Source organism: Myxocyprinus asiaticus, chromosome 43, assembly GCF_019703515.2.
Source record: "Myxocyprinus asiaticus isolate MX2 ecotype Aquarium Trade chromosome 43, UBuf_Myxa_2, whole genome shotgun sequence".
Classification (NCBI taxonomy): domain Eukaryota; kingdom Metazoa; phylum Chordata; class Actinopteri; order Cypriniformes; family Catostomidae; genus Myxocyprinus; species Myxocyprinus asiaticus.
The window spans coordinates 32,963,647-32,989,826 of record NC_059386.1 but is presented as its reverse complement, the minus strand read 5'-3'; the positions used below and the strand labels follow the sequence as shown (position 1 = coordinate 32,989,826).

The following is a 26,180-nucleotide window of genomic DNA, read 5'->3' as shown; positions in this document are numbered from 1 at the left end:
TCAGAAGTTTACACACACTAAGTTAACTGTGCCTTTAAGCAGCTTGGAAAATTTCCAGAAAATGATGTCAAGCCTTTAGACAATTGGCCAATTAGCTTCTGATAGGCTAATTGGAGTCAATTGGAGGTGTACCTGTGGATTTTAAGGCCTACCTTCAAACTCAGTGCCTCTCTGCTTGACATCATTGGAAAATCAAAAGAAATCAGCCAAGACCTCAGAAAATAAAAAAGTGGACCTCCACAAGTCTGGTTCATCCTTGGGAGCAATTTTCAAACGCCTGAAGGTACCACGTTCATCTGTACAAACAATAGTATGCAAGTATAAACACCATTGGACCACGCAGCCATCATACTGCTCAGGAAGGAGACGCATTCTGTCTCTAGAGATGAATGTAGTTTGGTGTGAAAAGTGCAAATCAATCCCAGAACAACAGCAAAGGACCTTGTGAAGATGCTGGAGGAAACAGGTAGACAAGTATCTATATCCACAGTAAAATGAGTCCTATATCAACATAACCTGAAAGGCTGCTCAGAAGCCAATGCTCCAAAACCGCCATTAAAAAAGCCAGACTACAGTTTGCAAGTGCACATGGGGACAAAGATCTTACTTTTTGGAGAAATGTCCTCTTGTCTGATGAAACAAAAATTGAACTGTTTGACCATAATGACCATTGTTATGTTTGGAGGAAAAAGGGTGAGGCCTGCAAGCTGAAGCTTCACGGTTGGGATGGTGTTCATGGGGGTGGCAGCATCATGTTGTGGGGGTGCTTTGCTGCATGAGGGACTGGTGCACTTCACAAAATAGATGGTATCATGAGGAAGGAAAATTATGTGGATATGCTGAAGCAACATCTCAAGACATCAGCCAGGAAGTTAAAGCTCGGTCGCAAATGGGTCTTCCAAATGGACAGTTACCCCAAGCATACCTCCAAAGTTGTGGCAAAATGGCACAACAAAGTCAAGGTATTGGAGTGGCCATCACAAAGCCCTGACCTCAATCCGATAGAAAATTTGTGGGCAGAACTGAAAAAGCGTGTGCGAGCAAGGAAGCCTACAAACCTGACTCAGTTACACCAGTTCTGTCTGGAGGAATGGGCCAAAATTACAGCAACTTACTGTGAGAAGCTTGTGGAAGGCTACCCAAAACATTTGACCCAAGTTAAACAATTTAAAGGCAATGCAACCAAATACTAACAAATTGTATGTAAACTTCTGACTCACTGGGAATGTGATGAAAGAAATAAAAGCTGAAATATATAATTCTCTCTACTATTATTCTGACATTTCACATTCTTAAAATAAAGTAGTGATCCTAACTGACCTAAGACAGGGAATGTTTTCTAAGATTTAAGATATTGTTGTAATTTGTATTATATGCCCAATTTTGTAGGTGAACGCAGAAGGCTAATTTGCCTAAGGTTTCCTCTGGAATTTCCTATGAATTTTTGTAATTTTTCAATTTATGAGTAAAATAAGGTCTGTGGTTGGTAAACATTACTTAAAGAATATTGGGCGTTTTGTTCTACAATATAATTTGCACACAGTCATACCTCAAACGTGGATTTAAAAAAATGCAAGTTGCTAACGAGTTGCTAGATAAAGACTACAAATACCACAAGCATGTGAGTGAACGTGCCTGACGAAACGGAAAACAGTTGTAGTCCTTATTTAGCGACATACTTCTAAAACCCCGCTGGCTCGAACATGAGAATTATTTTCGTGTTTTTGGACTACAACCTGAACAGCTGCGGATGCGCGGGAAACCCGAAGACCTCATAGCCACTAGGGCGGCCCATAAAAACGCAGCAAGAGTTTCTGCACGGAGCGTTTTTAGGCGACGCACACGAAGGAAGGTTTGTTCTGGTGCTTTTATGTTATTTTAATGGGGTAGTTTTGATAGGTTAAAAACGTGTTTATCAGTAGTATACACAATCCTATGTACTTCAAATAAATATGAGTCAAACACTAGATTGTAAGGCATCGTGTGTGCTCAAATTCAGTTTTTAAAAGGACTGTGGATTTCATTAGCTAGTTTGCTAATGTTACCCTTTTCACACGTGCGCTAATGCGGAAGTCGTCATTGTTGGATAAATGGTGAATGGAAGACCACAGCAAAATTAAAAATTTGGGCCCATAATTTGTTTAAAGGCTGCCACAAAACTGTTTTGCGACGAAGCCAAAAGCATTTTTATTCAGCAGCATTAGAGACTTTTGGACCTCATTTTATCTAGATAGATGACACGTCTTCCATTGTATGCTATACTTCATGTAACAATATTGTAAACAGAATTGTACACATTCATCGCTGATTGTTATTATTTTTACACATATAGACGTAGAATAAATATAGAATATTTGGACGTTTAAAAATGCATTAGTTTACACAGCAGGCAAAAAGGTGATTAAAATGCTGAAAAACTTAAAAGAAATGTTGACCAGTCACAGCACCTACAATATAAATTTTCTCTTATACATTCATATAAAATTTTACCTTATTTTTTTTGTAATTGTATTATGTTGATGGAAAAAAAATCTCAAGGATATGTTATGCATCAACTTTTTAAGAGCTGAATTTTGCATGAACCATAATAGATTAATCTGAAATTTGATTATTCTCTCTCCTTTAGATGATGAGTGAGTGGTGTCCTGTGGCGAAGGTTTATGACCCTCTCAGAGCGGGCAGTATCGATGGCACAGATGTGGAACCCCACGACAAAGCCGTCTGGAGGGCGATGCTGGCCCGTTACAAGCCTAACAAGGGTGTGACAGGTGACCCTCACCTGACCCTGTTCGTTGCACGCCTGAATCCGCAAACATCTGAGGAAAAGCTCCAGGAAGTCTTCTCAAAGTTTGGAGACATCCGCCGGGTTCGACTGGTCCGAGACATCATCACGGGTTACTCCAAATGCTACGCTTTCATTGAGTACAAGGAGGAACGTTCTGTGAACAGAGCATGGAGAGACGCCAACAAGCTGGTTGTGGACCAGTATGAGCTCTTTGTGGACTTCGAGCAAGAACGTACACTGCAGGGCTGGATTCCACGCCGGCTAGGAGGGGGCCAAGGTGGCAAAAAGGAGTCCGGTCAGCTGAGGTTTGGCGGCAGGGATAGACCCTTCCGCAAGCCCATCAATCTGACCTCCATGATGGCCCCGAGCAGATCAGCGGATCGTTGGGAAGGAACCAGCATGAGAGAGGAGAGGCAAAGAGACCACGAACAAGATAGAGAACACGGACGATGGCGAGAAAGGAAAAATGACTGGGAAAGAGGGAATGATTGGAATGAAAGAGGTCACTATAAAGAGAAAAGAGACTCTAAACGTCACAGGGAGCGAAGCAGAGAGAGAGATTCAAACAGAGACGACAAAAGGCGAAGAGACTTGCATACAGACAGAGAATAAAATTAGACACATTTATACCTTTTCTTTATACCATTCTTTTCAGTATCTCTGTTCTCACTTTGTAAATAAGCTTGAATACATAGTTCATCCAAACATGAAAATTATGTCATTTACTGACCCTTTACAGGGTTGAACGACAACAGGGTGAGTAAATAATGACAGAATTTTAATGTTTGGGTGAACTGTTCCTTTAAATTTGAATTGAATTTGTACTAAGCACCAATAAATCAATATGTCATATGAATAAATTGAATGAAGTCTCTCTATTGGGCATATTAACATGTTTGAAATGAAAAGCATGTTTTGGCAATTCACGATATAAAATGTTTTAATACACAATGAGATGAGTTGTTATGCATAATCCTTCATAATGATACATTGGATCCAGTTAGGATTTTTTTATCCTTAAACAGTGAAATGTTACTGGAAACCACTGTGATTTTCACTCTAATACAGTTTCTTTTTTCAGCTGAGTGGTGTTTAACAATTGAAGTCAGGCCCACAGGCATGAATATCCAGCTTACAAAGCTGCCTTCATAAACACTCTTTACCAAAGTTAAGCATTTTCATGCTTTAACTCAACAGTTCTATTATTGCCAGTAAAAGCACCATTCAAGCAATGCAAAACAGCTGGTGAAAGAAATTTGCTTATGTGACGGATACTTTAGCCAGATGTAAACTAATGGATTATTATTAAAAATATTGTTCTGCATTAAAGCACTGCAAAAACACTTAATACATATAAAGCACCCCCCCCCCCGGACAGCAAACCATAATTTGGATGCGTTCATCAGTTTTTTTCAACTTTTTGACAGCAATGCACTTACAGTGGAGGTCAATGGAGCAATGCATTGCACCAGGATACATTTTAAAGGAATATTACGGGTTCAACTCAATCAACAGCATTTGTGACATGTTGATTACCACAAAAATTTATTTCGACTCGTCCTTCCTTTTCTTTAAAAAAGGCAAAAATCTGGGTTCCAGTGAGGCACTTACAATGGGAGTCAATGGGGCCAATCCGTAAACATTAAAATACTCACTGTTTCTTTATTTTTTATTTTTTTATTTAAATTTAAAAAAAAAAATTTTTCTCCTCCCCAATTTGGAATGCCCAATTCCCAAGTCCTTGTGGTGGTGTCCCCCGCGGCATCCACGCACAACTCACCACACGCCCAACCGAGAGCAAACCACATTATAGCGACCACGAGGAGGTTACCCCATGTGACTCTACCCTCATTAGTAACCGGGCCAGTCTGGTTGCTTAGGAGAACTGGCTGAGTCACAATATACACACTGTTTCAAAAATATAGCCACAAGACATGCGTGTTAACATGATTTTAGTGTTAAAATCGCATACTAACCTTTTCTTAAACTTCTTTAATGCTGTAAACCCTAAAATGACAATTTAAACAAACTTACAGCTCAAATAATGCATGAGTTTTAACAGAAGAATTAAAGTAAGTGCTTTTATAAAATTATAAGCTTCACATTTCTGCCTTTAAAGCCTCCAAAAATTGGCCCCATTCACTTCCATTGTAAGTGCCTCACTGTAACGTTGATTTTTGCTTTTTGAAATAAAAGGACGGACAAGTCGAAATTACTTTTTGTGGAAATCAACATAATACCACAAATGCTTTAAAGTGAGTTTAACTTGTATTGAACCCTGAATATTCCTTTTAAATACATGTTTAAAAAATATAGCCATAAGACTTTAACATTCTGCTAGATGAGACTAGTGTGATCAAATAATTTACTTTCATTGTCTGTGAAAAGTTATATACAATTTTCCAACTCCTGTCATGGGACTGTTTCCATGAAGGAAAGTCTAGCCATAGGAATTAAGTTGGTAATGCATAACCAGACATTCATCCGCCAAGAAAAGTAGTCCCACCTCTAAAAGGGACGAACTTTAGAGCTCAAATAACACAGATTTTTATATGGTGGAATTAATATAAGTGCTTTAAAGGAATATTCCAGGTTCAATACAAGTTAAGCTCAATCAACAGCATTTGTGACATAATGTTGATTACCACAAAAAAAAAAAAAAAAACATTTTAGACTCGTCGCTCCTTTAAAAAAAAAGCAAAAATCGAGGTTACAGCGAGGCACTTACAATGGAAGTGCTTCAGTGTTTTAAAGAAAAGGAGGGAGAGTCCAAATAAATTATTGCCACAAATGCTGTCCATTGAGATATACTTTTATTGATACCGAAATATATTACTTTAAAACAGAATTTTCAGACGAAAACAGATTAGTTCGGACGTGACTTCAGTGAGCTTAATTATCCTATAGTGCAAATCCAAAGTTCTACGTATGTTTCAACATTATATTTCATCTCTGGCTTGGGCATAGTTAACATCTTACTGACTTGTTGTTTCTCCAGTCACATGCATATTCATGGATACTAGGCATTGTCTCATTCATAATTCAATTTGAATTAAAAATAGATATTTGTCTTATCTATGGAAGGCATCTCGTCTTTAAAAGCTCATCACAAAATTGTCTGAAATCTACTTTTCAGCATTCTCTACTTACAGTAACTTGTAATTCGCAAAACCAATAAAATGTCTAACTTTTTGACAAAATAGGCACATAAAAACTCCCTCACAGTATCTTTGGGTGAGAGAGGGGCAAGATCTATCAGTAACTCTAAAATGCCCCATCCTCTTTGTTCCCTTTGTGAGTGCATGTTTCGTCTGCTTGCAGCTGTTGTGCTGTGAAAGGTGACCATGAAAGGGAGCGTAATCGTAGCCTATGGTCACATGGTGCGGGTTACCGATTAGTGGAGCGTTTGTGTTCATTACATGTGTTGTAATGCCTCCTGGGCTTGCTCTGTGTACACTTCATCTTTCCCCGCCCATGAACCAAAGCCTTCACCCATCTGCGCCACACTCCTCTGCGAGCCTCGGTTTTTGTCCCGGGAAAAGAAGCTAAACCTGTGACAGTAAGATAGGACACGTGCATTAGTTGTCATTGTCATGCATGAGTGTGCAGTCAATTACCAAATGATCTAGCCTTAGCAAATTATGCAATAAAAGCCATAAAATATATATGATGTTTCATATTAACTACAAAAGTTTGTCTGTTATTTTTATTATTATTATTTTATTTTATTTTGGTGTAGTTAGGCAGTATATGCTGTTGTGTAATGTTATTGTTAAGCACTCACAATTTTTACAATTTTATGGAACTATAACTTCTAAAAAAAAAAAAGTTACTTCTAATACTTTATTATTCTAATAGTGTAACTGTACAAACATAATAGGGTGAATCTCATAAAAACTGTCAAAAAATGTCTCATATTTCAACCCAAATACAAAGAACAAAAATATGAAATTAAGTTTAATAAAGAAATTAAGGCAATCAAATTTTATTCTTATTTTTGTAATATAAATATATATATATATATATTTTTAATTATTAAATTAATCATATTAATATAATACATTATTACATTTTACAGTTGATTTGTAAGTACTTTTGTAAATATTTGATAGTATTTTTTGTACTTAATTTTATTTAAGCTTATTTTATTATTAATAATAATAATAATAATAGTAAATTGTGTTCAGCCTTAAGGAATTTCACTGCTGTAATACAGTAATGTCAATGACATTTTTCACATTACAGAAATAACAATACGACTTTTGCACATTAAAGTTATGAAAATTGGAGGAGAAAATATGTTTAACTGCCATGAAATTTATGTCAATAATTTTCTTCATGAAAAATACAGTTCTTATTTGCTTCTCTTCATTTTGGGGTGAAATATGACCCCAAAAGAAATTTTGGGGTTATATTTTACCCCCAAATCAATAGAAGCAATATGGAATTAAATTAAATCAAGAAATTAATTCATGCAAACTTATTTCATTCTTATTTCTGCAATGTGAAAAAAATATGTTTTTAATAAATTCAATATTTTAAAATACTATTAAATTGTACCATACATCTGTAAAGTACAAGTGTAAATATTTGTTAGTATTTATTGTAGTGAATTTAATTTTTTCTTATTTTAATTTAACAAAAAATTGTGTTCAGCCTGGATGATTTTCACTGATGTAATACCGTAATGTTTATGATATTTTATCACATTACAATAATAACATTTATATTTTTAGTGCATAAAAGTGATTAAAATAAGAGGGAAAATGTGCTTAATTGTTATGAAAATTAGTTTCATATTTTTACTTTTGATTTAAGGGTGAAATTTAACCTGGACTTGTTTTTGTGAGATTTACCTAATAACAAACAGCCAATTTGCTATCTGCAAATACTGCACATAAAAAACACTAATAATATGTAATATTCCAATATATATATATATATATATATATAGCCAATGAATAGTGTAATAAAGGAAAATAATTAGTTTCAAACTAGAAATGAACAAACTACATGCTAGCGTAATGTTAAAAGCTGAACATAAAACCAGTCACCAAAATTGCACCAGTATCCCTTCAACCTCATTAAGGTCTTTACAAAAGTTTGCTTTCTGAGCTTTTGTCATTGTACTCTTGCTCGACACGTTTTAGCATCTCGCTATGAATTCATAAAGCACTCTTTTAGCTTTGAAATAGCTGACAATATTATGAAACATTGTTATATAACTGGTTGCAGTACAGCACAAGTGTTAGAGGAGTGAGTGGGTGTTTGATTCTGACTGGCTGATTCTAACGATACTCCTGCTGATTGGTCACACAGATAGCCCCACAATCAGCCAATCAGAATGTGCTCTTTAAAATCAGTGGCTCTAATGAGGGGAGGGTGAGATGGGAGGGCATGCAGCTCCATACATGCAGGGCAGGTTTAAGGTGTTAAAACAGCAAAGAACACAAATGTGAACCACCAAAATGTCGTACAAGGGACATAAGTCGTCTGATTGGCTGTAAAGTGGGGTCATCTGGAATCAACCCAGCTGCCACCATCGGCATAATGGCTGTGAATATCCTGTTACAGAGAGGCACAGACACGCAGAGTTGAGCAGAGAGAAGATACACAGGAATCAAAACAGGAACCAGATATTCTGCTGAATTTGGTGAAACTCTATGGCTTATACTCTTACCATTTAAATCCACATTGTCAAAATGGTACAGAATTAATGATGGTCATGCCTTAGGATTTTAGTAATACAAGAGTTCATGGATGTAAATAAGGCGACAGGAGTCATGTGTCATAAAACGTGTCATGTTCAATCTGCAGGCTAGTAAATATAAAACTACCCTTATGAAAATTGAGAGTTCATGGCGAATTTGCCAAAGATTTTCACATGCAAATTAGTTTTGTGGCAAACTTGCTGCAAATTGCCCCTTGTTGCCAAAGGTTTGCCGAGGTTCACCACTACCGGCGAAGAGCTGCAAACTTCTGGCAAACATTTTCGGCGAATCAAAAGCTCATTTGCATGTGAAAATAGCAAGCGGCAAAATTGCGGCTAGTTTAGATTTTTTTGTAAGGGTAATGCTAATGCTAATTAATAGCTAAAATAATATTAGCTAATTAAATTCAGTACTGAAAAGTATAGATAGAAAATATATCTATCTGTAATTAAAAAGGCACTATTTCACCCAATACTTGTGTGTGCATTGTATTTTTTTGTTCATTAGGGTTTAGTCGCTAGCTTAGCAACATGCTAACTTCAAACTCTACTGGAATCAACTGTGAGCGTTATTTGTGTCACATGTGAGTGACAATAACAGAGCTGCTAATAAAGAGAATTTCAAATTAGTAATTTATGAGGTTCTGTTTCTGGTAGAATGCCTTAAGGCTAGGAAATATTTTGTTTTTCCGCGTGCCATTCCGTCTCGCGCACGGTCAAGTGCTCAGCCTTTCAAAGCATACTCGTTTGAATGCAAGCCCATACATGTTAGATGTGTATGCACTTCGCCTGCTTTGTAATACTCTTTTAGTACAGTCATCGGGAGGCGCATGCACCGACGCCGTGCAAAGATGCGGACTGTCCTCGACTGCCACGCATACTATGCTAATGACGAAATTTGCGTTGCATGCACTATGTGTAGGACGTAACGGCACGTGGAAAACCAAAGTATACTTTGGCCTTTAGGAAATGTTTGAACCAATTGTGTTTTTGCATCTGTTTTGAGTGACTTCTCAATTGTTTTCAATATAATCCTGCGCTAGCGGACATCTTTGAACGCTGTGCCGCAACTCGCGTTTTGTAGCGTCAAGATCACTACATTTCTTACAAGCTGTTTCAAGGTAAATTAACTTAATAAAAGCATTTCGAAACAACTGCGTTCTGTTCTATTCGTTATGTTTCTTTTTTAGCGCAGAACATATTTGGTCTAAAAGGCTACTTAGCAGGTAGCAGGTAGGAGCAGAGCTAAGGTGGTTTAAAATATTTATTTGTGGAAGTGTGTGCATGTTTCTTGTATAAATGTAGCAGTACGCACAATCGTTTTATGCCTGACTCAGGCTGAAAGTTGGAGCGAGAGCTTGGTCTGAGAGTGGGCGATGGGTCGGGCATGGGCGGGCCTGTTTCCTCCTCCTGTTCTTCACTGTTAATAAGATTAAAGAATGAAGTCATTTAAATTCTTGATATTTCATACAAATGTAGGAATATTAAGTTATTTACCAAAAAGATACATATAATTGACTTTTGCTGAAAATATGTGGAAAATTACCTTTTATAATACGCAATTTCCTCTTGCAGCATGAATACTTTTGCTTTCAGTTCATTCCTCTCATGCAGGACATCGCGCAGTTCTTGCAGGGTGAATCGCGGGCGATTCGGGTCTTTTTGATCTAGAGCGGACATTTCCTCATCACACAGTGCCTCCTGGAGGATGGGAGGAACACATACAGTCAGCTGTAGCATTTTAACTGTTTTAGATGCTTGATCATGTATACTGAGGAACTTTCAACTAGACAAAGAAAAAACAATTCCACAATCACAGCATTCTCAATAAGAAAAAATATTATCTAATTTCATTGCTGTTAATCTACAGCAAACCACACACAACAAAAAAGCACATTATGTTGTTTTGAAATCAAAATAAGTTTTTTGGCTTTAAGTTCATGTGTCTTATCTTTAAGGCCATTAATCGGCTAGTGTACCCCTAAAAATTGACAAAATAAACTTTAAGCAGATATCCACAGTGAATATTTTCATAGCGTCTTTCACATCCACTTCGCTTCCATATAAAACAGTTATGTCATTTTAATGACATCAGCAGAGTTGTCTCTAATTTACTGTTCATATTTTACAATGCAAAAATGTGAATAACAGCTTATGATTGGTGACTTTCACTTTACAGTGGACCATAAGCGCTCTATTACTGTCTACGATATTCTACTTGAGTTAAAATTTAATTCAATCACAAGGTTTGCATTCAGTACAAACACTTAGATCACACATGCAGGCAGCATTCACAAACTGTTTGGATCACGCAGAATTAAAGTCTCCACACTTTCACCTGCCAAAACACTTTTCACATCTTTTGGAATAACTTAGTTTAACTGTAGATTTAATGTCTTTATTGAACACATCCCATTAAACATTCACAGTGCTGTGGAAAAAGTAAGTGAACCCTTGGATTTAATAACTGGTTGATTCTCCTTTGGCAGCAATAACCTCAACCAAGCATTTCCTATAGCTGCGGATTAGACCTGCACAATGTTCAGATGAAATTTTGGACCATTCCTCCTTACAGAACTGCTTCAGCTCTATATTCTTAGGATGTCTGGTGTGAACAGCTCTCTCGAGGTCATTCCACAGCATCTCTATTGGGTTAAGGTCTGGACTCTGACTGGGACACTCCAAAAGGGGGATTTTCTTAATTTGAAGCCATTCTGTAGTGGATTTACTACAGAAGTGGATTTACATTGTCCTGCTGCATCACCCAACTTTTACTGAGCTTCAGCTGGTGCACAGCCATTTTGATATTATCATGTAGGATATCTTGATAAACTTGTGAATTAATTTTCCTTCGATGATGGCAAGCGGTCCAGGCTCAGAAGCAGCAAAGGAGCCCCAAATCATGATGCTCCCTCCACCGTACTTCACCGTTGGGATGATGTTTTCTTTGTTGGTATTGTGGTGCCCTTTTTACGCCATATGTAGTTCTGAATGTTCTACCCAAACAATTCAACCTTATTTTCATCAGTGCACAAAACATTTTCCCAGTAGCGTTGTGGAGTGTCAAGGTGGTCTTTGGCAAACTTCAGATGCACAGCAATATTTTTGTTGGAAAGCAGCGGCTTCCTTCATGGTGTCCTGCCTTGGACACCATGCTTGTTTAATGTTTTCCGTACAGCAGACTCATGAACAGAGATGTTAACCAGTTCCAATGATTCCTTCAAGTTTTTATCTGTCACTCTAGGGTTCTTTTGTAACTCATTGGGCATTCTGTGGTGTGCCCTTTGAATCATTTTGGGTGGATGGCCACTTCTAGGGAGAGTAGCCACAGTACTAAATCATCTCCATTTATAAAAAATTTGTCTAACAGATGAATATCTAAGCTCTTCAAGATAACTTTGTAATCCTTTCCAGCTTTATGCAAAGCAACAATTCTTGAATGTAGGTCTTCTGAGATCTCTTTTTTGTGAGGCATGATCCACGTCAGCAGATGCTTCTTGTAAATAGCAAACTCAAAATGTTTGAGTGCTTTTTATAAGTCAAAGTAGGACTATCCCACACCTCCAATCTCATCTCATTAATTGTATGCCAGGTTTTTCAACTCCTGACTATAATTAGCTTTGTTGAAGTCATTAGCCTAGGGGTTCACATACTTTTTCCAACCTAAACTGTGAATGTTTGAATGATGTATTCAATATATACAAGAACAATACAATAATTTTTGTGTTATTAGTTAAAACAGATTGTGTTTGTTCATTATTGTAATGTAGATGAAGATCAAACCAGATTTTAAGACTAATAAATTTTTTTTTAATAATGGCACTGTATGATAATACATCTGTTCATAAATAACCACACATACTCAGGACACTTTGGATGTGTTGTCAGTCACCCTTGCACAACTCGTGCAAACACAGATGCAGATATGGGGCAGCATATTAGTTTACACTCCATGCGATCCTTAGGAGCTGCCGCTGAAGGTTTACCCATAAAAATACAGCCTCTTCATCGTCCTTGTCATCCTCACTCTCGTCCGTAGAGGCTTCATGGCTCCCTATGCTGCGGATGAGATGAAGTGGCCCTTCCTCTATTTCCATGCCCCTCACAAGAAGCTCAGAAGCTAAATCCTGACCCCAAGCTGGAGGCGGTTTAGTCGACTACAGTAACAAACATGTGGTTTGCAAATTGCAACCAAAGTTGGGAAGCTACGACTAATTATTACTACTGCTTCTCTCGGTGTACTGTTTAAAATACAACTTTGGTACAGAAATGCTAAATGGCACAGGATAACAGTTACTAAAAGCAATCTAACGCAATCTATATATAATTCTGAATGGCTAAAGAGGAAAGCAGCAAAACATTAGTCATGGAATGTCTGTAGTTATTTCTGCAGTTCATGTACTGTATTGTAAATTTGCACACTGCACATATGTTCTGCATGGTTTTGTTGGTCTAGTTACTATTTACACCACTGTTCTGTGTGTATAAAGATATATATATATATATATATACATAAAAAAAGATCGCACATTTGCTTAACCCCGGGTTACGGTCATTTTTCACCTTGAAGGAAACATGTCAAACAGCTGCGTCAAACACGTTAACTATGTTGACAGAGTGACAGTTATTGCTGAATAAATACAAAAATATTTCTGTCTTGTTTTATTGAGATCACAACATAATTTTTTTCAAACAAACATGACAGAAAAACATGTTAATAACTTAATAAACTACCATCCTGTTTGGCCTAAAAAATATATTATATTTGTTAAATTACATTACATTAAATAATACATTAATAGTAATATTAATATATTAATAATATTTTAAATTATATTAAACAAGTATTGCATTTGTTCATTTTTTTATGTATTTATTATATTTGTTACATTATATTACATTAAATAATAGATGAATAGTATTATTAATAATATATTAAATTGTATTTAACCTGTATTATATGTGTTTATTTTGTATTTATTTATCATTGTTTGTTTTTTTGCTGTTGTATTATGTATTATTTAAAGCAGGTTGTGTGCTGTACTTTGTTTAATCAATGTAATTAATCTAATTAAATATGCCATTAGGAACATTAACCCAGTGTGTAAAATCACAAAACGTGCTTAGCCAGGATTATGTTAACCGAAGATAATAATCCAGGGTTTACAAAACTAAGTGGGAAATCTAACTGTGCGTACTGTCTACTGACATTTATTTTCCTTACTTAGAGACCTTGTGACCAACTCTTTCTTGTTTCCTCTGTGACTCATTGGCGTATCATTCTGACTCATTCTAGACACTAACATGTGAACAATCCAACAATTAGATCACATCACATCCAGGGAAATAGAAATTACTTGATGCTGACACTGAAGATTGAAGTGACTCACTGCCTTGCAATCAACCACAAGTACAGAAATTATATATAAAGTCAAAATATGAGTGCATGAATAAGAATTTATAATATAACCACACCATAATATACTGTCACCTGCACCTGAACAATAATTACTGTTTTAAGGAATCAAGCCACTTCCATCCACTTTCATATTCATGTACCTGTGCAGGTGACGGCGGTCCTACAGGTTCCTCTGTCTCAGCACTGGTCTTACTCTGCTCTTTAAGACGCACTTTAAGACGAGACACTTCCTTTTGCAGGTTACCCAGTTCCTGTTGTCGTGCCTGGCCAAACGCCTCCAGCTCCACCTTCTGCTCGATCAAAGCTTTTCCCTGGGCCTCCACGACCGTGATTTTATGCCGCAGGTCGTGGTTGATCTTCATCAGCCTGTTCAACTGCTGCTGGAGCTGGAGGAGGTGGAAGACATGAAGAACGGCTTTCGTAACACATTTTACTTTCATAATGAAACAGAATATTTAGCAGGAAATTATGTAAGGCCGGACTTGATTTTTTTTTTTTATCCAACAAGATTTTGATTGGATCATGAAAATGTAAGGCTATAATATTGTTGTTTAACATTATTTTGCCCCTCCCTCGAGGCCTTGATTACATTAGCAGAAAAGAAAAGTTGTTGCAGAGGTGGAGAAACTTTGTATATTTTGATTTTTCAGTCTTTTTTTCTTGAGAAAACAACACAAGCTTTTTCAAGCAAACAAGGCAGATAAACATTATAATAAGGTATTTAACTATCACCCTGGTTGGCCTAAATATTTACAAAAAATATATAATACTTTATAAAATTATAGTATATTTAATAATATATTAATATGCATGTATTAATAATATATCAAATTAATTCAAAAATATTCAACAAGCATTCCATTTTTTTATTACAAAAACATTTTTATTGTAATAAAAATATAATTTAAAAAATATCTTTGTAAATAATGTTACTGTGGCCTAAATATTAAAAAAAACATTTTTTTTAAATTATTTAAATTAAATAATGTATTAATAATAAAATTCATTTATTAATAATATATCAAATTAATAACAAAATATTAAACAATGATTCAAAAAATGTTATTATAAAAACATTTTTATAGGAATAAAAATATAATTTAAAAAAATCAATAATAATAAACATTGTTACTGTTGCCTAAATATTTACAAAAAATACATAATATTTGTTAAATTATAGTAAATTAAATAATGTATTAATAATATTATTCATTTATTAATAATACATCAAATTAATTAAAACATATTAAAAGATTAAAAAATAATTTTTTTTATAGAAATAAAAATAGTTTAAAATATACAGGTGCATCTCAATAAATTAGAATGTCGTGGAAAAGTTCATTTATTTCAGTAATTCAACTCAAATTGTGAAACTCGTGTATTAAATAAATTCAATGCACACAGACTGAAGTAGTTTAAGTCTTTGGTTCTTTTAATTGTGATGATTTTGGCTCACATTTAACAAAAACCCACCAATTCACTATCTCAAAAAATTAGAATATGGTGACATGCCAATCAGCTAATCAACTCAAAACACCTGCAAAGGTTTCCTGAGCCTTCAAAATGGTCTCTCAGTTTGGTTCACTAGGCTACACAATCATGGGGAAGACTGCTGATCTGACAGTTGTCCAGAAGACAATCATTGACACCCTTCACAAGGAGGGTAAGCCACAAACATTCATTGCCAAAGAAGCTGGCTGTTCACAGAGTGCTGTATCCAAGCATGTTAACAGAAAGTTGAGTGGAAGGAAAAAGTGTGGAAGAAAAAGATGCACAACCAACCGAGAGAACCGCAGCCTTATGAGGATTGTCAAGCAAAATCGATTCAAGAATTTGGGTGAACTTCACAAGGAATGGAATGAGGCTGGGGTCAAGGCATCAAGAGCCACCACACACAGATGTGTCAAGGAATTTGGCTACAGTTGTCGTATTCCTCTTGTTAAGCCACTCCTGAACCACAGACAACGTCAGAGGCGTCTTACCTGGGCTAAGGAGAAGAAGAACTGGACTGTTGCCCAGTGGTCCAAAGTCCTCTTTTCAGATGAGAGCAAGTTTTGTATTTCATTTGGAAACCAAGGTCCTAGAGTCTGGAGGAAGGGTGGAGAAGCTCATAGCCCAAGTTGCTTGAAGTGCAGTGTTAAGTTTCCACAGTCTGTGATGATCTGGGGTGCAATGTCATCTGCTGGTGTTGGTCCATTGTGTCTTTTGAAAACCAAAGTCACTGCACCCGTTTACCAAGAAATTTTGGGGCACTTCATGCTTCCTTCTGCTGACCAGCTTTTTAAAGATGCTGATTTCATTTCCCAGCAGGATTTGGCACCTGCCCACACTGCCAAAAGCACCAAAAGTTGGTTAAATGACCATGGTGTTGGTGTGCTTGACTGGCCAGTAAACTCACCAGACCTGAACCCCATAGAGAATCTATGGGGTATTGTCAAGAGGAAAATGAGAAACAAGAGACCAAAAAATGCAGATGAGCTGAAGGCCACTGTCAAAGAAACCTGGGCTTCCATACCACCTCAGCAGTGCCACAAACTGATCACCTCCATGCCACGCCGAATTGAGGCAGTAATTAAAGCAAAAGGAGCCCTTACCAAGTATTGAGTACATATACAGTAAATGAACATACTTTCCAGAAGGCCAACAATTCACTAAAAATGTTTTTTTATTGGTCTTATGATGTATTCTAATTTTTTGAGATAGTGAATTGGTGGGTTTTTGTTAAATGTGAGCCAAAATCATCACAATTAAAAGAACCAAAGACTTAAACTACTTCAGTCTGTGTGCATTGAATTTATTTAATACACGAGTTTCACAATTTGAGTTGAATTACTGAAATAAATGAACTTTTCCACGACATTCTAATTTATTAAGATGCACCTGTATTTGTAAATATTGTTACTGTGTCCTAAATATTTACAAAAACTATATAATACTTTTAATTAAACTTTTTAATACTTTTAGGATAAAAAAAAAAAACTAAATTTAAATATAATTTAAAAAACATCTTTTTAAATATTGTTACTGTGAACACTGCATGGGTCGGTGCATGGCGTGTTTCTGCTCAGGTGCCTGAAGAGTTTGGCAAATTAAAACAGTTTTACTCAACAAGAACAAGATTTTGAAGGAACATTGCTCCTTACTGCTTCAATGTCCTCATTTTTTAGTGTCAGCTCTCGGTCTTTGGCACGAATCTCGTCCCTCTGTTTATCAACAACTTCTTTTAGCTTCTTCATCACCTGCCGTTCCCTCTCGGTCATACCTGAGATCATAAATTAGAAATATACAACCTCAACTGATATTCAGTGAAATATAAGGCATGATTTATGGATATTTAAATTGCCATTTTGACTGGCACACTGATTGGACTTTATTATGTGTGTTATAATGTACTATTACAGTAAGTTTCAGGCTGACATGGTATTTCTTTTATATGGGACACTGGAAATAAGGACAGCAACAAGAATAGTGACAGACACTGTAAGCTAAATAACTTCCTGACTTAGTGCCCATGTTGCTGCTCTTAAAATAGATTTGTGTCTGTGTGGAGCATCTGACACTAAACCGCTCACCCACTTCAAGTTTGGAACTGACCTAGAAATATAATGTCAGGCTTAAAACGTCACCTGTCTTTAAAGGAATATTCAGTGTTAAATACAACTTAAGCTCTGTTATTACCATAGAAAATATTTTCAATTTGGCTCTCAGCTTGTAAAAACAAATGAACTAAGCAATCCACTTACACTGGAAGTCTAGCAGGCAAAAGCAGGCAGCATGACAAATAAATGGTTAAATTATGCAACTATCACACATTTTGAATGCTGAACCATACTGCCATTGGTCGGACAGATAATTCAACCCAAAACTCATGCAATCGGTTGCCAGTGTTGCTCTGTCAAGCTGGTCGTGATGCTCAAACAAACAGAGCAATGTTTTAAAAGTGCCACAGAGTCAGACTGTTTACAACTTTTAGTTGTCACTGTATTTTAAACTGGAATAAGAGAAAGTATTTAACAAACAAAATAATAATACAAACTTCACCTTTAGGAAGCTTTTAATATAAATGATTTCCTGCATTCTTGCAGGTGGCAATGAAAAGTTTTCCTCATAGCTTCAAGTCAGTGTTGATGGTGGCTCTTGAATGTTTGTGCAAACAGCTGCGCAATGAATCAGACTTGTCTAGCAGGTTCAGAGAGACTGAGGAGCGACTGTTCTGAAGGGTGAAGTGTAGGCACGTGAGTTTGACAGAGGCACTGAGAGTCTCTGTGTCACACAGGCCACCTCGACTTCACTCACACAGAGAAAAGACGCTTTGTGCAGCGTGGCTTAACATTTGTGTCCGCTCCTAAACTGCTGAAAGAATGTGCGTGAATTCCTATGAGCATGATCACATGTGTTTGCTTTGTATCCGGTACAGGAATGCTGGGAAAATGGAATAGCTCTTTTCGGAATGAAATACTTGCTTACTACTTTCTGCACTGTGTAGTTTACACTGTATACTGCTTACTATTTATTTTATTTTTTTAAATAGTAAGTGAAATATTCGGCATTATTCAACCATAAATGTTCCAAGCAGTAGCATGTTACATTATGCTTTGTTGTAAAATGACTTTGCTAAGTTCCTTATGGAAATAAATACGTTATTTAGCATTTTTATGTGTACAAACATTTACAGAAATTATTCACTCAACACTAAACTCAAGAACTGGTTCAGTACAATTTATGAGGGATTCATTTTGACCGGTTTTGTGAATTGGATCAACCGATTCATTTGAAAAAGAATGATTCATTCATAAATCAGTCATTGCTACTTCTCTCATGAGCTGCCAAGGACAGCTAGAGTGTTAAGTCGTTATTTTCAGTAAATAACGACTTAAATTTTGGTCTAAATCTAGCTTTGTAGTGTTTAATGGGTTTTTCCTTTTCTTTTCCAAACCATGGGTTTTAACACTACCTTCCTGTTTCTGTATGTCCTCTTCTGTCATCGGACACTCTTTGATGGACAGGTTGTTAAGCAGCGTCTTATTTTCCTCCTGCAGCTGAGCAATCTGAGACAACAAATCCTGAGCTTCACCTCTCCACACATCCTCCACCAACTCCAGCTCCTGTTCACACACACACACACACACACACTTCAGAATTGTCTCATAAAATATACATGAGTGTATATTTAACCAGTGACCTTCAATGGAGTTAGGTAATGTATGAAATAATCAGCTAAACCACACAAAGCAGTGGCATAATTACATCTTCACACAAGGATACAAACAAAACCTGTCTTCCAGAACTGACCGGTATTTATAGACTACACAGTCTGCTCAATGTTAATGTTGCTCAAAAAGACATCATTCATGTAATTTCTATACTGTGTTAAAATTATACGAGGTTCTTATATGCTAAGTTTGCCATGGTAAGAGTACTGACAACTTATAAAAATTACCATAGTACTACCATGCTTTTTAGACATGGTGCTATGGTAACACAATGTTTTTTTGGTACATGGTACTGTGGTAATACCATTATTTTAGGGTATGATACCTCGGAACAACTACGTTTTTTGGACATAGTGCCATTTTTGGAAATGATACCATCACGATACCATGATTTTGGACATGGTGCCATGGTATACCAAGTGTTTTTTTTTTACAAAGTACCATTTTAGGACATTTACTATAGTAATACCATAGTGTTTGTACATGTTGCTATGGTGATACCAAGTTTATCGCACATAATACCATTTTTGAACATATACGATGGTAATACCATGATTTTTGGACATGTACCATAAGTTTATTGCACATAATAAAAATTTTTGACATGATGTCATCACATGATACCATGATTTTGGACATGGTGCAATGGTATACCAAGTGTTTTGTACAAAGTACCATTTTAGTACATTTACTATGGTAATACAATAGTTTTTGGACATGTACAGTGGTAATACCATAATTGTTTTACGTTACCATGGTAATACCAAGTTTATTGCACATAATATAATTTTAGGACATGTATGATGGTAATACCATGGTGTTTGGGCATGTTACCATGGTAATAGCATGGTTTTTGGACATGTTGCCATGGTAATACCATAGTTTTTGGACATATACCATGGTAATACCAGGTTTATTGCACATAATACCATTTTTGGACATGTACGATGGTAATACCATGGTGTTTGGACATGTTACCATGGTAATAGCATGGTTTTTGGACATGTTGCCATGGTAATACCATAGTTTTTGGACATATACCATGGTAATACCAAGTTTTTTGCACATAATACCATTTTTGGATATGTACGATGGTAATACCATGGTGTTTGGGCATGTTACCATGGTAATAGCATGGTGTTTGGGCATGTTACCATGGTAATAGCATGATGTTTGGACATGTTACCATGGTAATAGCATGGTTTTTGGACATGTTGCCATGGTAATACCATAGTTTTTGGACATATATACCATGGTAATACCAAGTTTATTGCACATAATACAATTTTTGGACATGTTACCATAGAAATAGCATGGTTTTTGGACATGCGACCATAGTAATACCAAGTTTATTGCACATAATATCATTTTTGGGCATGTACGATGGTAATAGCATGGTGTTTGGACATGTTACCATAGAAATAGCATGGTTTTTGGACATGCTACCATAGTAATACCAAGTTTATTGCACATAATATCATTTTTGGGCATGTACGATGGTAATAGCATGGTGTTTGGACATGTTACCATAGAAATAGCATGGTTTTTGGACATGCTACCATAGTAATACCAAGTTTATTGCACATAATATCATTTTTGGGCATGTACGATGGTAATAGCATGGTGTTTGGACATGTTACCATGGTAATAACATGGTTTTTGGACATGTTACCATAGTAATACCAAGTTTATTGCACATAATATCATTTTAGGACATGTACGATGGTAATACCATGTTTTTTGGACATGTACCATAAGTTTATTGCACATAATACCATTTTTGAAATGATACCATCGCAATACCATGATTTTGGACGTGGTACCATGGTATACCAAGTGTACAAAGTAGTATTTTAGTACATTTACAATGGCAATACCATGGTGTTTGGACATGTACCATGGTAATACCATTATTTTTTTGGATATGTTACCATTGTAGTACCAAGTTTATTGCACATAATATAATTTTAGGACATGTATGTTGGTAATACCATGGTTTTTGGACATGTACCATGGTAATACTATAGTTTTTGGACATGTACCATGGTAATACCAAGTTTATTGCACATAATACCATTTTTGCACATGTACGATGGTAATAGCATGGTTTGTGGACATGTTACCATAGTAATACCAAGTTTATTGCACATAATATCATTTTTGAACATATACGATGGTAATACCATGTTTTTTGGACATGTACCATAAGTTTATTGCACATAATACCATTTTTGGACATGATACCATCGTGATACCATGATTTTGGACATGGTACCATTGTATACCAAGTGTTTTGTACAAAGTACAGTTTTAGTACATTTAAAATGGTAATACAATGGTGTTTGGTCATGAGCCAAGGTAATACCATGATTTCTTTGGACATGTCACCATCGTAATACCAAGTTTATTGCACATATCATTTTAGGACATTTACGATGGTAACACCATGGTTTTTGGACATGTACCATGGTAATACCAAGTTTATTGCACATAATATCATTTTAGGACATGTACAATGGTAAAACCATGGTTTTTGGACATGTTACCATGGTAATACCATGGTTTTTGGACATGTACCATCTTAATACCATGTTTATTGCACATAATACCATTTTTGGAAATGATACCATCGCGATACCATGATTTTGAACATGGTACCATGGTATACCAAGTGTTTTGTACAAAGTACTATTTTAGTACATTTACAATGGCAATACCATGGTGTTTGGACATGTACCGTGGTAATACCATGATTTTTTTGGATATGTTACAATCGTAGTACCAAGTTTATTGCACATAATATAATTTTAGGACATGTATGATGGTAATACCATGGTTTTTGGACATGTTACCATAGTAATACCAAGTTTATTGCACATAATATAATTTTTGAACATATACGATGGAAATACCATGTTTTTTGGACATGTACCATAAGTTTATTGCACATAATACCATTTTTGGACATGATACCATCGTGATACCATGATTTTGGACATGGTACCATTGTATACCAAATGTTTTGTACAAAGTACAGTTTTAGTACATTTACAATGGTAACACAATGGTGTTTGGTCATGAGCCAAGGTAATACCATGATTTCTTTGGACATGTCACCATCGTAATACCAAGTTTATTGCACATATCATTTTAGGACATTTATGATGGTAACACCATGGTGTTTGGACATGTACCATGGTAATACCACGTTTATTGCACATAATATCATTTTAGGACATGTACAATGGTAAAACCATGGTTTTTGGACATGTTACCATGGTAATACCATGGTTTTTGGACATGTACCATCTTAATACCATGTTTACTGCACATAATACCATTTTTGGACATATACGATGGTAATACCATACATTTTTGAACATGATACCATCACGATACCATGATTTTGGACATGGTGCCATGGTAATACCATGATTTTTGGACATGGTACCATGGTACACCAAGTGTTTTGTACAAAGTACCATTTTAGGACATGTACGATGGTAATACCATGTTTTTTACATGTTACCATAGTAATACCATGGTTTTTGGACATGTACCATACGTTTATTGCACATAACACCATTTTTGGACATGATATCATCACAATACCATGATTGCTGAACATGGTACCATGGTATACACCAAGTGTTTTGCACAAAGCACCATTTTAGAACATGTACCATAGTAATACCAAGGGTTATCTGGAACATACAAGGGTAATACCATGGAATATTAATATGGTCATTCAGAACTTTTTTGTAAGGGATACATCAGGACTGGGGGTGACATGAGCCTCGTGAGATTTTGATCAATCCCACATCTACTCAGGGTCCCAGTGGATTGTGATTTTAATGGTTCAGATTGGCTCATTTCCTGCTGCAAACAGGAACTCCCCCGAACGCTGCTTTTGTCTCAAATTATCAGTGGAGAAACAATGTTACAACTTCAGCCACGCAATGTAACATTTGCTCTGACGTCATCACAGTCCAGTAACACATTCCGCTATGGACAAACACTACACCTGCCAGTTTAATTCTAACAAAGAATGACATTTAAACCGTTAATTTAACGAGGTTGATTATTATTTAGATGAAATAATCATAAATAGATGTTCTAGTTTATAAAAGGCACCTTTTTATGTTTCCTCTCCTTCTCCAATCGGTCCATCCGCTCGAGTCGGAGCCGGTCCAGTTCCAGTCGGAGCTCTTCGGTCTCGGGACTGATGCTGTTCCGACTCACCATAACCTCTAGTATCTCCAGCACCCGGACCACTTTGGGCATGAGCCGGGACAGAGCCTCGCATCCGTACTGATCGATAATGCGCTCGAACTCCTGGCCCACCACTGCGGCGATGTCATACACGTCCATGACGGTCAGATCCGCCACGTTCTTCTCCAGCGCCGAACCGAAATCTTCCATGACCGCCCGGCTGTGTGTTCCTTAAGTTCCTTTCCGTGTAAACTTTCTCAATCCCTTTTAGTAGCTAATTAAAAGCACCAAAGCCCATTAAGAACTCGCTAATAACTCTCCGTCAAGATTAAAATCCATTTTAGGTTATTTTTATGCCGAACTGGACCGAAATAAGAGTTGTCCCATTCCGGTTCTGTTTCCCTGCCCTTATTCTCCACAGGCGCTTCATCTACTGCGCATGTCAACAGCAGTGACAGATGATGGCGCTGTGAAATCACAGTCATGCACCATACTGCCCTACATTATTTGTCACATATCTGTTTACCATAGAAGCCATGGTTTAACTGTGGTATTTGTGGTAAGACTAATAAACTCAGATAAACTGAATAGTTCCTCATCACGGTTAGATCATGTCATTATGGTTTCATTAAAAAAAAATTACTAATTTTATGATTATAAAATATATAATAGTTGTTCAACAGTAACCTCAAAACTGGTAATTAGGGGTCCAATGCACCATGCATCATCTCTGGCTCACGAGCTAATGTAGCCGGTCCTACTCCACCGGCTCTGAATGGGACTCGAACCGGTGTTTCCAGCATGGGAGGCAGGCAGGCTAACGAGGAGGCTAAAGGCTACAGTGTCTGGCATCATTCGCTAGTGCACCTCTTGAGGCTAGGGGAGTGAGGTTTACATACTGCACAGCTACCTAACAGCTGGCTCCCATTACACTCACCCCCCTAAACCTCACTTCCATCCGGGTCACGGCACCACTGTAATCAGTCCTACTCAACCTGCTCTGAGCGTGATTCGAACTGGGTTCTTCAGCATGGGAGGCGGGTGCGCTAATGAGTAGGCTAAAGGCTACAGCCCCTAACATCAGTCGCTAATGTGACTCTTGAGCCAGTTACCTATCAGCTGGCTCCTGTTACACTAACATATCCTTACAAAAACGATTCAGCAAATCAACAAAAATGGCTGCCAACAGCCAATCAAATTTCAATAGGAAATAACTTGCATTGCCGATCATTACAAAATGTATGGGGCACTTACAAGTCACCAAAATTAGGCTGTATACCAAATTTGGTGAAAATCGTCCACAAGGTAGCACTATAATGAACTAATTTGCATTTTTGCTAATAACTTATTTATGAGGGCTAGAATAAAAATTCTTATTTCCTCTGATTCCTTGAGTCAAGACGAACAAAACACACACACACACACACACACACACACACACACACACACACACACACACACACATATATATATATATATATATATATATATATATATATATATATATATATATATATATATATATATATATATGTTGATTAATGATTTATTTCCGCCCATAAAAATATTCTGCCATTTTGGATTTTCTGAAAAACCTACTTTTGCGAACTCCTCCTAGGCCTTTTGTCCGATTTGCTCAAAATGTTGCACGTATCATCTAGGGACCGTCCTGACAAAATAATAATAATAATAATAATAATAATAATAATAATAAAATTATAATACATTCGGATTTTTGATTTGTCAAATTGTTTCAAAGATATAAACCAATTAATTCTTTGGGTTTGAACTATAACAACTACTATGCCTTTATTTGTGTGCACAAGGTCTAAACATGACAAAACTTAAAACATATAGACACCAGGATAATCTGAGGACATGTGATAATTGTAATAAATTTCCTCTTATCAACAGCAAATAAAAATATTATTTATTTCAACTGTAATTGACAGATGAAGGATGTACTACTGATTTTGTCCACTGGATGGAGCAGCAAGATAAGAAATTCAATTAAATCCTCTAACTTTGAGTTATTGCTCTTGTAACGTATTATCTGTGCAATAAAATTTCTCTTCAAAACAAATGAAGACCCCTATGAAATCTGTTTAAGTTTAAGCTTTTTACTCTTGTAATTTGCTGTTGACCTTATATCAGGTCTTGTAAGGCAATATATGTGCAGCAGAAATAGCAATAGCTATCCAACAAATGAAGAGCCCTATGAAAGCTGTTTAAGTTTTTCCTCAAGTTCAGTTTTTCCTGATTTAATTGTCCAACAATCCAAAATCTCATTTATGCATGGTAAATCAAGGCTGTATTACCGATATTGTCCACTAGATGGAATGCCAAGATTAAAAATCCTTGAAAATCCTCTTTGACTTAGCTTTTTGCTCTTTTAATGTGCTGTTTCTTATTCATCATCATCGTCTATTGTCATTCTAATAAAATGTTATTTTTGCAACTGTGATCTTTTGGAAAATCTTTTGGAAGAAATCTTTCACAAAACAGATGTGTCCACAGCATCCACAGGATCTATTGTGTCCATTTAATTATTTTGGCCATGTCCTGGCCTGATGATTGCCGCTTGCGGCTATATTTTGGTATAACAGTTATAAATTGACACAAAGTTTATGAAAGCTTCTTACACTGTTTTCAAGACATCGTAATATCTATTTATTACTATTTTACTGTTGTTACAAAAACATGGTATTTCATCACAAACTATGGTAAATGCAGTAAGTGTTTGTACAGGGTTCCCTCACTCCACTAATAGATTATTTATAATGAATCTGAAAAATTTCTGAAAAATAGCAAAGTTACTACAGTTACAGAAAGGGTTTTATT

The 26,180-nt window shown here is 36.2% G+C and overlaps 2 protein-coding genes across 6 annotated transcripts; one reads left to right on the top strand and one right to left on the bottom strand.

Moving 5' to 3' along the window:
- Positions 1 to 705: 705 nt before the first annotated feature.
- On the top strand, positions 706 to 4,118 carry LOC127433712 (U11/U12 small nuclear ribonucleoprotein 35 kDa protein-like). Of its 3 annotated transcripts, none has more exons than XM_051685851.1 (2): positions 706 to 1,852; positions 2,627 to 4,118. In XM_051685851.1, exons 1-2 carry the CDS (start codon positions 1,751 to 1,753, stop codon positions 3,395 to 3,397), a joined length of 873 nt encoding a protein of 290 aa, XP_051541811.1. In that variant the 5' UTR covers positions 706 to 1,750; the 3' UTR covers positions 3,398 to 4,118. The 3 variants fall into 3 exon arrangements, with proteins under 3 accessions (XP_051541811.1, XP_051541813.1, XP_051541812.1); XM_051685853.1 differs by lacking the exon at positions 706 to 1,852 and adding an exon at positions 1,859 to 2,251; XM_051685852.1 differs by lacking the exon at positions 706 to 1,852 and adding an exon at positions 2,295 to 2,397.
- LOC127433708 (RILP-like protein 1) lies at positions 3,708 to 23,763 on the bottom strand. 3 transcript variants are annotated; one of them, XM_051685839.1, is made up of 9 exons: positions 23,262 to 23,763; positions 18,869 to 19,019; positions 17,058 to 17,176; positions 14,055 to 14,300; positions 12,482 to 12,652; positions 10,042 to 10,196; positions 9,811 to 9,915; positions 8,263 to 8,350; positions 6,189 to 6,336 (listed from the first exon to the last, which is right to left on the bottom strand). In XM_051685839.1, the coding sequence occupies exons 1-9, from the start codon at positions 23,547 to 23,549 to the stop codon at positions 6,331 to 6,333; spliced, it is 1,329 nt and encodes a 442-aa protein (XP_051541799.1). In that variant the 5' UTR covers positions 23,550 to 23,763; the 3' UTR covers positions 6,189 to 6,330. The 3 variants fall into 3 exon arrangements, with proteins under 3 accessions (XP_051541798.1, XP_051541800.1, XP_051541799.1); XM_051685838.1 differs by lacking the exon at positions 8,263 to 8,350 and having other exon boundaries at positions 3,708 to 6,336; XM_051685840.1 differs by lacking the exons at positions 8,263 to 8,350; positions 12,482 to 12,652 and having other exon boundaries at positions 3,708 to 6,336.
- Positions 23,764 to 26,180: the final 2,417 nt, after the last annotated feature.